This window comes from Erithacus rubecula (assembly GCF_903797595.1).
Source record: "Erithacus rubecula genome assembly, chromosome: 13".
NCBI lineage: Eukaryota > Metazoa > Chordata > Aves > Passeriformes > Muscicapidae > Erithacus > Erithacus rubecula.
Window position 1 is genome coordinate 13,287,958 of NC_136665.1, and position 15,128 is coordinate 13,303,085.

Genomic DNA, 15,128 nt, shown 5'->3' on the forward strand with positions numbered 1-15,128 from the left:
CACTAAGGAATACTAAGGTTGAAAACATACATTAAAAACTTCACCAAAGGTAATTGAAGGTGAGGAAGTTTAATTAAAAATCCAGCAATAACTGTAACATCTGTGTATATGAAAATTTAAGGAGAACATGCACATCACTCTGTCTTTCAGTTTAGAAGCTGCAGACATTACAGGATAGTTTATATTTAGGAGTGTGATGTGAAGCCTTCCTTTGCAATTGGCACGTTGGCAGTGGCAGTAGCACTGGCACCATCAGTTTTGAAGATCAGCTTTCCTTGGGCAGTGCTGCCATCGGTGCTTCTGTGCTGCTGCTGGCACAGAGATTATCTAAGTCCACCCCCTTTTTGTTCCATCTTCCTGTGTTCTGTCTTAATTCAAGTACTGGTTAAGATAAGCCTTATCAGAGAATGTTCTTGAGGAAAGTTTCTTTCAGATTTTTTGACTTCTCAGAAAACTCCCTGGTTGTTTACACCTCTCCCATACACACCTTCCCTGTACAGAGTTTGCAGATTGCTTAGACCTGTTTGTGTCTCAGCAAGCTCTTCAGGATCTTGCTCTGGGTATTTGGTCTCATTTTTCAAGCTGTAATTGGAATTTTCTGCAAGCACAAGTGTCTCATGTTAAACAGAGTGATGACAGAGAATAATAAAATGAAAAGCCCTTTTTCCCCCAGGGCAGGAAGTCTTTGTTCAAAGCAGCACTGTGAACTCTTAACTACAGGCTCTCCTTCTCCATCCCTTTGATTTTGATATGCCATCACTTTAGAGAAAGACAGTATAATTTCAGCAACTTTTCCCCCTAATATAATGATTTAACAACCTGGTTGCTTTCTCTGCAATGGGAAGACCTCTGAAAGATGCTACTGATTTTTATCAAGGCTTTCAGGGATTTTTATACTTTTACCTCTGCAGCCTCATACTAAATCAATCAGCAAGAGATATGTCATTCAAATCATTCTTTTTGGCCTTGAATCTAAATGCAGTCTTTAGGCTTCATCCTACAGATTTCACTTTATTTCTGCTTCCCAGGAGGGGACTGGAGATGAAGGGAGAGGGTAAAGGTAGGCTGATTTTTCAGCCAGTCTGGATCTGCAGTGCCTCCTGTCACTATTTACATGGCTTAAGCACCTTCTCCAGTGCCTTCCTGGACTTAGTGATACAGCTCCTTAGAAAAGGCAAACAGTGATGATGACATCTCCTGGCACCAGGGAACAGTTTCAGTTTGGTCCCAGATAACACAGAGGAGTCCTGGGACTGAGATTTCTGAAGGATCTTAACATGTTTCACTACTGTAGTGAATTTCACTGATACTTGTTTAAAACAATTTTTTCCTGTTTGAAAATCCAGCCTGCTGTTGAAGTTCATTACTTTATAGCTCAGCAAGGGCACTTCTTCCTTGTTCTATATGTGGAAGAAAGGAGCTGATTTTGTTTACTGATGGTGATATTTCAGTGTTTCTTGAGATTTGGCTCATGATGGAGCAGAGACTTGGAGGCAGAGATTCAGATCTGTAGTGTTGCTCAGCTAAATGCTGGTCATAGCTGCCAGTCCATGGAAAGGGAAGCATCTCCATTTATCCTGAGCCTGTAAAACTTAAAGAAGGTTTCTTACTTCTTCTTGAAGTCTGCTGCCCCTCCAGAGCTGTGCAAGCAAAGGCTGGGAGCTCTGTATTTATTTGAAGAGGAAATACTAATTCATTCCATCAGTCCCTAATAACTGGTTGGATTTTGACCTAATAGAAACATGGAATTTTCTTCCTCATTAAGATGATGGCATAGGATGTCTCCATGAAGTGACCAAGCTAATTGCAGAAATGAGGGGATTTGATTGCTTTGCAATCATTATTACCATCTTCATTCAAAAATGAAAAGTAAAGAGGCATGGAATACAGACAAAGATTTGTCTGAGGTAATTCTGTTAAAAAAAGATCCAAGAAGAACAAATAATAAAAAACCTCCAAAATTAAAACCCCTAAGCCAGTTCTTTCCATGTCAGGCCTGAGATTTAAAATCACATTTTTGTAAAAAATGCTTAGAAAATGAGTGAAATTAAATTAAAAAAAAAAATTTAAAAAGTTGATATTTCTACCTCTTTACAAATGAATGATGAAAATCATATTACTCAAAAATTGCTAATTTCTGGTAAACTCCATCTGTGTAAAGGTATATGTGTTACACACCAGTTTACATCAGAGTGGCTGATCCATTAATTCAAAAGTTCTGCAAAATCAAGGAAATGTCAATGGTTTTAATAACAGATGTCTTAAACAAAACCTGCGGGAGACAAACAAATATATATACATATATTTTTTAAGTGGAAGTTTTTATACAAGCTTTAATTAGATTTTGGCAGAATACATTACTTTAATGGTTTTTCATTAATGAAGACTGCTCATTGCTTTGTACAGTAAAAAGAAGAAAAAAGTAATTTTGGATTATATTTAAGGAGCAGACCATATTAAAAAACTATTAAAGTTACTGCAGTCATTGGCAGAATGATTTTGCCTGAGTAAAGAATTTAGAAGTGTCAGGTAGTTTCAGACAAGGATGGGTGATGACATCTCTGGCTTGAAGTGTGGGTTGAACTGTGAGATCCCAGGATTGCTGTGCTGCCTGTCCCCAGCTCTCCTTCCAGCCTTCAGTGGCTCCTTTAGTCCCTGATTTCAGCAGAGCAAAGCTCAGTTCCACAGACCTGGCTGCTCCCCAGCACTCCCTGAGCTGGGGTGGCTCAGCCCTCCTGCCCCTTCAGCTCTGGCCCGTGGTTTCCTGGGGCAGGACTGACTTCAGCTCCTGAAGATGCCAAACATTATCACTTATCGTTCTTTCTGTGCTGCCTCTGGATCAAATATTCCAGCTCTAGGGTGGGGCTGTCTGATGTTCACCTTTGCTTGCAGGTTGTCCCACCATCTCAGTAAAAATGTGTGTTGTTTATTAACGCAGGTGTGGGCTCTTAACTTGGTTTCTGAAAACCGAATTATTTATCAGCCTAAAAAGGCCAACTCACATTCATTTGAAATTTTATTTGATTTAAGTCACCATGCTTACTGTTGGAAAAATGAAATACAAATAGCCATAAGTTCCTGTGTTTCAGATGGGTAAATGTCACACACAGACTTACAGGATTTCTTTTTTTAACTAGGTTTAAGTGAAACAGAGTCTTTATTTAGTGTCATGTTTTTATTTAAAAGCATTTATTTAAAGTTCTAAAAAACAAAGAATTCAATAAAGCAAGACAGGTGTAACTGCAAATGATTAATGATATAATTCTCAGTACTTTATAAAGTGTCTAACGCTGAAGAGATTTATACAGTGCAGAATGGCAATTGTGCTTTGATGGAAGGAATAGGTAATCAATATCTGCAAGCTTGGAAAAAGTGTTCTATTTCCTCCTCTAATGATATAGGGCTTTTTTGCAAAGCAAGGATGTCTGGAGCATGAGACACTTGGAAGAAGAATTAATTTGAAATCTGTAGTGGAAGATCAGTTTTAATTGAAACTGCACTTGAATGTCCATGGAAAAAACCAGGCAGTTGAGCCTGAACCCTTCTGATGGCCACCTGGGAATTCATGAATCCCACTGCACTACTCTTGATTATATTATATAGGTTGCTGAGCACTTTTTTTTTTTTTTCTGGGTAGGAGCTATAATTTATTTATTTTGGTTTCAAACTCCAAGTTTTCCTCTCCCTCCCTGGCTGCCTTCCCCTTTCTGTGGTCATTGTTAAGGCTGGGGCAGCCCCAGTTCTGCACTGCTGGCAGTGGAGATGTTGACTCTGTATTTGTCTCAAGCTGCAGCCATAATGGTGCAGGTCACATTGCATGTAGTCATTTAAATATCAAAAACTTGTAAAAGAAATTAATGGCAAGCCTAGCCATTTATAAAATCCTGGGCTGATTTTAACTAGCAGGTCTTGAACCTCTAAATTGGAGCTTAGCCTTATGACTGTAATTTGTGATGTCAGGACTTGGAGTCATAGCACCAGCACTAAGTTGAGGTTTTGAATTGCTGAGAGTTTCATTGCATTAGATTTTTTTTTTCTTTAATAATTCAGCACGAGTATGGAAACATTTTATGCATGGAAACTTATACTGTCACATGAAGAAAGCAGATACTGCGAGGCTTCATTTTGTTAGATTATAGATTTACAAGCAAGTGAAGCCACTGTGTTTATCAAAAGAGATTTATTGCTATTAAATTAATTCAAGCAAGTTAAATTAATTTAAAAAAAAAAAAAGCAAACTTGCTTTTTAAAATGAAACAAAGCTAAGACCTAACAAAAGTCTGTGAAGCACTACATTTCAGCAAGAATCTGTTCAGATACCTAAGTCATTTGAGGTTTTAATTCAACATGGTGGTTTGTTTGTTTACCCTTATGGCTTATTTTATTCATTTTGACAAGGCAGTTTTCACTGCAAATAGGTCGAGAGCTGGCTATACTTTAAATAAATAAATACATAAATAAATAAATAAATAAATAATTGTGACAAGATGTGTGGAAGAAACCATACAGTCCCTGTTAAAATAAATCTGCCTACTTAAAAAAAAGGGGGGGGGGGAGGGGTAAATTCCTCATTGACACCAGAATACTTAAAAAAGAAAAAAATTGAGTGCACAGCTCCTTTTGAATGCACAGCTGAAACCACTGCGATAGCCTCTGTGGGCAGAGTGCTTTTGAAAAGTTCACCCCTTGTTTATAATAAAGCCAAAAAACGAGAGCTGGCGGGTTTGATTGTGTGTAGTGCTAAATATGTAAAGCAAATTCCCAAATTCCATGGGGTAGATGCAAGGTTATATATAAAGTAAATCTGAATTTCCAATTAACTCACTACAAACCAATTACTCAGAGCAACCTGATTGGGGAAATATAGCTGTGTTTGAGTGGAAGACATTTGTTTTTCCCCATGTAGGGGTTTTAATAATTCTCTGCTCCTTGGTTGTGGTACATTGGGAAATAACTGAAGGCAGCTCTTGCTGACAATATAAGTTGAACCCCGAGATAAACAAAACTGATTTTTTACCTGGACAGATGATGTAAATTATTTTTAAACTACTTTGCAATGTTTGCCTAATTGTACTTGAAAGTAAAATTTTCTTATTGTAGTTTGGGTACCAGAGACAGCATTTGTGTGTGGTGAGTGTAGCAAAATCTTACTATTGATTAAGTGTCCTGCATCAGCTCACGAGAAGAGAGCACGACTGCACTTTGCAGCTAGACAGATTAAAACCCAGGGGCCAAAGAAGCTGGCCTTCCCACTGCTGGGTTTGGATGGTGCTAATTGAATACACATATGCTGCTCAATGCAAGGGCAATAAATGCACATTGCTGCCTCCCAAACTGTCCTGCTGACTCTGGAGCTCAGAGGTGACACAGGTGTGGCATCAGGACTCTCAGGAGAACAGAGTTCAGCTCTGGGTTGTAACTTGGTTTTGGTAGTTGAGCTTGGGCAAATTGCTTCCCTTCTCAGCCATCAGTTTCCTTTTCTTTACATGAGAATTATGTAGCTGATTCCTGCTGTAAAGCACTTCAAGAACTGTGAGCAGCAAGTGCTTTATAAGAAATCTGTGCTGTTATTTCAGGAGCTTAAACCACTGTTGGCACTCACAGGAAGATAAGCTCTCTGTTAATACAAGTTAAGGTTTGGAGAGGGAGGTCATAAGAAAAATTTGAAATTCATTTCAGATCCTCCTAACTGTGGGGCTGAGAGTCCCTGGTGTTGCAGCACATCTTCGGCTGGTATGTGGTGTGGATGACAAGGTCTTTGCCTCAGACCTCTTACTTTTCCATATTATTTTAATTGTTCATGAAAAAACCAGAAAACTCATGTAAGAATAGCAACTAAAGAAATTTACTGTGTGTTCCTGACAGGTCATTGTCCTGTTTACTTCTTCCAGAATAATTCTTTTTCCATTGTTGTTTTCTTCAAATTTACTAACATACATTTAGTTTAATTCTTTCTTTTAATCTTTTCTGGCTTAAAAACCTCCAAAAGAAATGAGGTCATTAATGAAGATCATATCTAAGCATAGTATTGCAAGAACACAAGTTAATGTGTGTCTGTTACGTTATTTGTCCATAATGAAAGGATGAACTGTACATATATACAATATATTAAGGCAGGAGCTTTAGGGAAGTTCCTGGAGCAACATGGTAATTGATAACATATGCACAAGAGGAGCTTGGGAACTGCAGAAAGTTTAATAGAATAGTTGTTTTTTAAAAAGGCCATTGTTCATTACTGCCAGAGGCAAAGCTGGAACACGGCACAAAGCCAAAGGATTTCAGTCTCCTCATAAGTTTACAAGTCTTAACCTCTTTCAAACGTGGGAGTTGTAACTGTGGTGGAGTTACCTGGGGAGTTTAAGTACTTCATCCTCACACTTAAGAGTTCTCCAGCATTACAGAGCCACTGGGATGTTGACATTGGTGTTTCTTAACAGGTACCTACGGTCCCGAGCACTGGATGGCTTCCAGTGAGAAGTGTGGGGGGTCTCACCAGTCTCCCATAGACATTGTTGACCACCTGGCCCACGTTGGAGATGAGTATCAAGAGCTGCAGCTGGATGGTTTTGACAATGAATCTTCAAACAAGACGTGGATGAAAAATACAGGAAAAACAGGTATGTTTTCTTCTGCTCATCTCCATAGCCTGACTGCAGTCAATTAAAAATTCAAGCTGTGTTCCACCCTCCTCCTTTTTTATTGTTCTGTTGTTTGGGTTTTTTGTCTTTTTTTTTTTTTTTTTATGTAATTTTTCAATAGAAGCCACCTACCTCTGCCTCTTCATTCTATGCAGAGCTAGTTCTGCAGATTGATTTTAAGGTTGTTTTTTTTTTAAGGGCTTTTTTTTTTTTTTTTTTGTTCTCAGCCTAAACTAATTCTCTTGGTAGTCAGTTATTCCTCAGAATAAAAGGCAGTGTAAGAGTTTCAAGGTGTAACCTTGAATTATCAGCTTTGGGAGGCTGTAACACCTAATCCAAAAGAATGCGCGGAGATGCAGGGCTCAGGGGGAAGGAGAGGGGAAGTCTTAGAAATTGGAAGATTTTAGAGAAGAAAGAGCAATAACTGCTCAGAGTAGTGGGGGCTTATTAATGTGTTTCTGATATGATTATAGCACAGTGTTCTTCACTGAACTGAATCCTTTTCTGCTCTGTCTGTTCTGGCTTTTAGAGAAAAAAGAGCAGGCACACATAAGAGTACTGCTTATTTTTACCAAAACAGTTCAACGAAAGGTCAAGGTTGATTTATATGCAAAGCTGTGTGCATTTGATTGCTCTTTAATTCTAAAAACGTAAAAAGCAGAAATTATAAGGCCACCCTCTTCATTTGACAAGGTCAAGTATTTTTAGGGAATTGGATTAAACCACTAATTAATTCAATTTTATTTATTGGAAGTATATTTTTATCTTTATTAACATCTGACATGCATCTCTATAGTGCTCCCTGTAGCATGTCTCCTGTCACAGGTCAGCTAGCCAGACCCAGGGCATGTACCTGCTCTGGGGTGGGTGGCTCAGCTGTGCACAGGTGACCTCAGATACACCCATCAACTCCAGGGCACTTTGCATCTGAGCCATGAGTTTCAGAGTTACACCCTAAGCAGCAGAGATTCTGAAAAATGTAAAAGCTAAAACCCAAGGCATCAGCCTGGAGTCCAGCAAGTGCCTCAGATCCAGCTCCAGCAGTTCAGGATCTTAGCAGGAGTTATTGCCCCTCAGATGAAATGGAGTGGCAGACTGTGAGCCTGTTTTCTTTCACTGCAAAGCAAATCCAGTTAGCATCAACCACCACCAAGCATACCTGAGGGTTTTGCTGCATTACTCAGATTTTTTTTTCCCAGCTTCACTGAGAAGTGCTCCTGTTTGCTTTGAAATTCTGACTTTGTTGCCCTTGGTAGCAGCATGAGGTTCAGGCAAGGTTGAATGCTATGGAAATTTGGTGCTTAATTAATCTACTCATGTTATGCACCCTGCCCTTTATGGTCAGAGAGGCTGTTTGTGGTAATCAGCAATAAATGTAATTAGAAAGACCAAGAAGAAGTGACGGTACTATTCTTCTAAGAAGGATGTTGTTGCTATCCCGTACATATAACAGTAACTTTGCTGGACATATGATAGGAAACCATGTTAGAATCATAGAATCATTTAGGTTGGAAAATAACTTTAAGGGCATTGATTCCAACCATTAACCATGCACTGTCAAGGACACCACTAAACCATGTCCCCAGATCTACACATCTCTTAAATACCTATGGGGATGGTGACTCCAGAATTTCCCTGGGCAGTCTCTTCCACTGCTTGCCAACCCTTTTGAAATTCTTTCTAATATTCAATCTAAACCTCCCCTGGCAACACTGGAGGCCATTTCTTCTTGTCCTGTCACTTGTTACCTGGGAGAAGAGACTGAACCCCCACCTGGCTGCAACCTCCTTCCAGGGAGTTTTAGAGAGCCAAGAAAGTTCCCCCTGAGCCTCCTTTTGTCCATGCTGAGCCCCTCCCTCAGCGGTTCCTCATCAGACCTGTGCTCCAGACCCTTCCCCAGCTCCATTCCCTTCTCTGGACACACTCCAGCCCCTCAATGTCCTTCTTGTGGTGAGCCCAGTGCTGAGTACAAGGGGACAGTCACTGCCCATGTCCTGCTGGCCACACAGCTGCTGGTACAAGCTAGAACCTTCTTCTGTTGAACTGAAAAGTGTCAGCAGATTTTCTGGTCTTGGCGCAGTTGGCAATGAAAGCTGAAGCTTCATTCTGCTGGGTGATTTTAGCAGTGCTGCTATATTTGATTTCCTCACCCATTGGGGTATGGATTTTTGCTGACAACTTATTGCTTCTCAGAGCAACAGTAACTGTCACTTTTCCTGGTAACTTACGGCCTTTTACTGGTAACGTGAAGACTCTTTTTGCCTCGCTGTCAGCTCTGATTTCTTCTGCTGAGCTCCTGACTCCTCCCTTGTTTTATCAAGTCCCATTCCTTTTCTTGGTTTTCTGACCTTTTGAAGAAACTTGCCTGGCATTAATTTTAAAGGTGGTAAGTGGTAGAGCAGCAAACCAAGTAGGATGTTTTGGCTTGTGGGTATAAGATAGAGGCCGACTGTGCCATAAATCGCGACGCGTTTTGGCAGCAGAGTCGTGGAGCAGATGGCCACACAAGACCTTCGTATTGCAGGCTGACAGAGACAGTAAACTAAATAACTGTTTAAGAAATGGTGATGGATGTAGAGGGCATTTCTCAGCAATTAATGACTGGTTTAAAGAGACAGGGGTCCCTGGGAAAGCTAAAGGCCCTTAACCTTAATGCTCATTAACTGGCAGGAAATATGTTGCTTGGCTTATTGTTATTGCTGTAGGACCTAGTAATTTTTTTTTTTTTATGATAGAACAATGAGTTATTTTTAGGCTCTGAAAGGTAATTCTGTTTATATTTGTTCTGCTCTTTTTTGTTTGTGTCCCACTCCATCAGATAAAGAGCAGACAATGTACAGAAAACAGCGTTTCATTCAGAAAACATCAATGGATTTTTTAGGTCCATCTTGACTAGAAGTGCTTTTGTGCACAATTACATTGGCAAAGACACTAATGTGGGTTCAATTTCATCACTAGATTAGCTGGCCGTAGTATTAGGTACTAGAGATCACTTGGAGGATATACACATTTCATAGCTGTATTTGCATTAATTGTGTTCATACCAAAAATTTCTAAAATCAGGAGAATTCTGTTTAGAGAAATTTCCTAAAATTTCTATCAGAAATGTGTTTTTGTTCAGTATCTTTCCCATGTGATGTGCATCACTCTGGCTGGTCCTGACATCAGAGCCACTCTGCTAGTGCAGAGTAAGAGCTGCTTTGAGTCCAGATTTATTCCTGCTCTCACAGGGGTGAAGGGCATCCAATACCAGCCTGAACCTGCAAATGACATCACACAATTGTGGTCCTGGTGGCTGCACATCACTTTCTTTGGGTTTGTAATCTCAATTATATAGTATTTTAAATTAGTGGGCTTTGGGGGTTGATTCCTTGCACTCTATAGAATTCCTGGGATAAAAGCAGTGGCTCCCAAAGCCCAGTAAAGTGATGTTTGGTTATTTCAGCCCTGAATGCCTGGGGTCACAGAAAAAGGAGGGAAGTTCCTGGCAATAAGGGGATGCTGATTAGCTGGGAAGGTGATGGGAACATGTGTCATACAACTCAGCATTGTAAGAAATACTGTAAAATGAACAATTAGATGAACATTCCAGATTGTACATCCTCCTAATTATCCTTTTAATTATTCATCTAAAACAAGTAAAATGACCCCTGACAGAGACATAAATTATTTGGGAACTATCAAATATTTATTAGATGCAACTGAATCTCCACAGAGGTTTTTAACAGATGCACACAAATCTGCTTTGCTGTATTCCTCATCTCCTACAATTTCTTCTATGGAATTTGTAACTAATTGAATGAGATTTTTCACCATTTAAAATACTGCTGAGCTCATTGAGAGTTTTTTAAGGGAGGTGGAGAGCAGTGTTTCACAGATTTGGTGTCAGCAGACAGTGACTACCAGCAATACCCTGGCTCACACAGGCTGCATCCTATAGCCAGTTCTGCACCATCCATCCTCCTACACAAAGCACTTGGATGCAAAGGGAGTGCCAAAAGAAGCAGAAATCATGGAAGAAAACAGCCCCATGATTTTGCTGGCGCAGTTTAGAAACATCTGAACATCTCATTCAATTTAACATTTAGATGGTTTTGACACAAAACATTTAAAGTTGAGCTGTGTGCAAAAAATCACACGTGAGATGATGCTGCTGTAGCTCACTGTCAGGGGAGGGCAAAAAGCCTGGCCTGCAGCAGAGCCTGTACTGAGTCACTAACAGAGAAGTAACTTTTATTTCACAAGTAGCTTTTTTTTGTTTGTTTTTTTCAGCTATGAATAAAATCCTCCTTCTTACATAATAAAATTGGATTTATATTAATGTTCCTGTTGTGATGACACAGTTGGCTTAAGAACATAGAGAAATCCTTGTGGGTTTTGCTATTTCCATTAAAAAAGAAAAAAAAAAATCTCTAAAACCAACCCCACAGCTTAAATCACAGGATTCTAGGCACAGCAAGCCCTGGTCTGCAATGACTTTTACAGGAACAAAATTCAAATTTTAGTTCTGTTTTTAAGCAACGGTTTTGTGAGGAATAAGAAGAGATAATTTTGTGGGGAGTAATTTTTAGGACTGGTGTGTATTAAAATCAGAAGATGCTGGAAAGGAAGGGGGTCTTGTAGTGAGAGTAGCAGAATGGAATTTTTTGAAAGCTGGAATCAGTTATTGGTTGGACCACAGGCCTCCCCTGTAATATGTACCAGCTTCCACCATACAATTCTGCCCTCTGTTTGGACCCATGGCTTTTATTGTTACATAAAATACAAAGGATTTTGGAAATGAAAAGAGAATACAAAGGCCATCTTTCTGACCCTCATTGGATCACATAATAATAATAATAATAATAATAATAATAATAATAATAATAATATCAGAGTTACTGTAATGAAGCCCAGTTTTTATGGAGGATGTCTCATGAGTGGGTCTCAAAAATGTTATTGTGACTCTGCCCATTTTGCAGAGAGGAGGAGCAGGTGGCTAAGGAAAGCACCCAGCATGTCCAACAGTAGAGGTGGGACAGGGCATAGGGGTCCCCACCAGCAAAAAGAGGAAATCCAAAAAACGCGAGACCCATTATTTTCTTAACTTGTGATCTACAGACCTTGAGGGATTTATAAGGACAGGGACCATGATCAGCCATTACTCTCTGGAAGCACATTAAACAGGTTTTGATGTAGTTTCCATTTAAATTTTAATCAAAGTCCAATAAAGAGGGCAAAATGTCCTTGAGAAATTTGGACTTTGGGATTTTCTGTAGTCTGTATAACTTCATAATCACTTCCAGAATTAGCCAACATTACTTGCAGACCTGTTTTTTAACCAATCCCTGTGATGAAGAAAATGATGACCCGACATTTTACTTGCATTGGGGGAAATATTCTGATATAATGAGCAAAAACTGTAACTGTTTCAGAAGAGCTATGCTAAGAGTTTCTTTCTCATTGTTCTGTGTGTGCAGTTGCTATCCTGTTGAAGGACGATTATTTTGTCAGTGGTGCCGGGTTGCCGGGCAGATTCAAGGCAGAGAAAGTCGAGTTTCACTGGGGTCAAAGCAACGGATCCGCTGGCTCCGAGCACAGCATCAACGGCAAGAGGTTCCCCGTCGAGGTGAGTGGAAAGACACGTGCTTGTGTTCCCAGAGAAAACAAAATCACAGTGTATTGCTGTAGTCTGAGGCAGCTGTGAAACAGGGCAATGTTTCTTTCAGTGAACATATCACTTTGCAGGCCCTTCCGGCCCTCGCAGCACTCTATCCATCATCTCTCATGTGCTTCTGCAATGTCAGCTCCAAGCTCTGCTTTGCTGGCCTTGCCAGCTCTCATGTCCCATGGGTTAAGTTGCAAACAGCCACTTTTCTCATTTCTCCCATAAGCTTCCCATGTGTGGGAGGATCTGCTTACAAATATCCGCCGGGTGACCTCGTTGTCCTCCAAAGCTTTCCTTTCCCATGACGCTTACAAACAAATAGCAGCATTCTGGGAGTCTGTCACCAGAATTGCTTACACACACACACACACACAGCCTGACCTCTACCTGGATTCAGCCACTGTCCCTCACCTGGCACTAACAGAACCTCTCCACAGATCCGTGTAAACAGCTCTGTTTGCTCTGCCTGTGCTGGGGCCAGCTGGGCCCGAGGCAGCCCCAGCCACAGCGGCCCAGATACCTGAGAGCGGGTATGGCCTGAGGGTACAGCACAGTGCCCTGGGAACACAGCCTGTTCAGAGACTGGGCACAGCTGTGTGCAGGACATGGCTTCAGATGGACAAGGACAAAGCACAGGGCCACAGCTGTGTGCAGGGACATGGCTTCAGATGGACAAGGACAAAGCACAGGGCCACAGCTGTGTGCAGGGACATGGCTTCAGATGGGCCAGGCACCTGTGTGCAGTGGCTGTGGGGACACAGCTTTGGATGGCACGGGCTCCTGTGTGCATGGCTGCAGGGACATGGCTTTGGATGACACAGGCTCCTGTGTGCAGTGGCTGCAGGGACATGGCTTTGGATGGCACAGGCTCCTGTGTGCAGTGGCTTTGGGGACATGGCTTTGGATGGCACAGGCTCCTGTGTGCATGGCTTTGGGGACATGGCTTTGGATGGCACAGGCTCCTGTGTGCAGTGGCTTTGGGGACATGGCTTTGGATGGCACAGGCTCCTGTGTGCATGGCTTTGGGGACATGGCTTTGGATGGCACAGGCTCCTGTGTGCATGGCTTTGGGGACATGGCTTTGGATGGCACAGGCTCCTGTGTGCAGTGGTTGCAGGGACATGGCTTTGGATGGCACAGGCTCCTGTGTGCAGTGGCTTTGGGGACATGGCTTTGGATGGCACAGGCTCCTGTGTGCATGGCTTTGGGGATATGGCTTTGGATGGCACAGGCTCCTGTGTGCAGTGGCTTTGGGGACATGGCTTTGGATGGCACAGGCTCCTGTGTGCAGTGGCTTTGGGGACATGGCTTTGGATGGCACAGGCTCCTGTGTGCAGTGGCTGCAAGGATGTGCCTTTGGAGGGCCCTGAGTGCAGCTCTCTCAGGAGCTGGGTGCAGTTGAGTCTTGGCTTGTGACCAATAGCCCCAGGTCACTCTGTCCTCACTGTGGTGTTTCTGTGTCAACAGCGTTTGTTGATAGTTTTCACTCCATAGTTGAGGTTTTGCATGGTGAGATAAACAAGAGCTTATCTGGGATTACCTCTGCCTGTGGGTAAGCACAGACATGCAGCTCCCAAGTGTGGCATCTGGTTCCTGAGCAGGTTGCAGGGAGCTGAGCTTGCTTCCCCAAAAAGTTCAGGGGTGAGCAGAAGTGCTGGTCTTGTATTCACCCTCCAACTTGCCATAATTCCTCACATGTGGCTTTAACCAAGTCCCATTTCCCAGGAGGTGGGAAGAGGCTTCCAAAACTCAAAGGGAGGTTGCAATATATTCTGGTGCATTATCAAAACCTCCAATTTTCACCTGCCTCTTCAAACTGTCCCCTCACACAAAAATTAGAAGCTGGTTTTTGTATCCCAATTGTTTACCTGTATGTTGAATTTTCTGAGAGGCAGAGCTTTTATTTTTGTCTTCTTTTTAATGAGCTTTTCCATTATCATCTCCTTGATGTAGCTGTGATTTCTCACAAGGGGCCACCCCTGAGCAGATGGAGCAAAGGCTCAAACATTGTCATGCTGCCCTGTCTGTCTCAGTTGGCAATATAGATATTTGTAAACCTCAGGAAGATGCACTCAGGGAATCTACAGAGCCAGTCAAATTCTCCTCTGAAATTGGGGAGAGTGAAAGGGGTGAAAAAGCCAGAGCCTTCTTGTTTGTGTTAAAAACAGTATTTTTACTTCAGAAACCGTTTATAATTTCAAGGCTATTTGATGATGGCTTGATGAATGGAAGCTCTTGTACTTTGGAAATAAGCAAGTTCCTAAGAAGTAATTTTCCAATGGTTTAAATATTCCTCATTTCAGTTGTTTAGAATATGAACTTGAGAGTTGAGGGGGGACTGCCTTGACTGCCTTTAGGAATTTATGTTGCTTGTTTATGAATGCTGAGTAAAATAAATTGATGGATCAGATAGGTTTAGTGTTAATCCTAATAATTTCCATGTGATTTGTGTTTGTTGCAATGACATGGACCTCTGGCCTCTAGTCTTCCCTGGTATGATGACATTAGCAGAATTCCCACAGTAAAGTTCCTTTTCTTTTTTTTTTTTCTGTAAAGGAAGAACAGTTTCCAAATCAAGCCTTTTCCTATTGTGATGCTATCTACCTCCTACACAAGAATTCTGACTTTCAATCATGTGCTGCAAGGGATTTCTATGGCTGGATTTTGGAGGGTCCAATAGGTTTAAGGTGATAAAATTGAGTCTCTATTGCTGATAGATGCAAAACCAGTCTAAGTAGTTGGGATTAGACTTCTCAAACAGTAACTGTACATGTATTCTCAGTGGGGCTTTTAATTTGTAATGCTAATTGTAGTGCAGCTTGCAACTGTCTGATGCAACCCCA

At 41.4% G+C, this 15,128-nt stretch overlaps 1 protein-coding gene across 2 annotated transcripts in view; it reads left to right on the top strand.

Annotated features, from left to right (window-relative positions):
• Positions 1-15,128, top strand: part of PTPRG (protein tyrosine phosphatase receptor type G) — a 384,534-nt gene that overhangs the window by 196,426 nt on the left and 172,980 nt on the right. For both annotated transcript variants that reach the window (XM_079316643.1, XM_079316644.1), the window contains 2 exons: positions 6,438-6,617; positions 12,098-12,246. In XM_079316643.1, the coding sequence (XP_079172769.1) occupies positions 6,438-6,617; positions 12,098-12,246 (329 nt within the window). The remainder of the gene's footprint in view (positions 1-6,437; positions 6,618-12,097; positions 12,247-15,128) is intronic.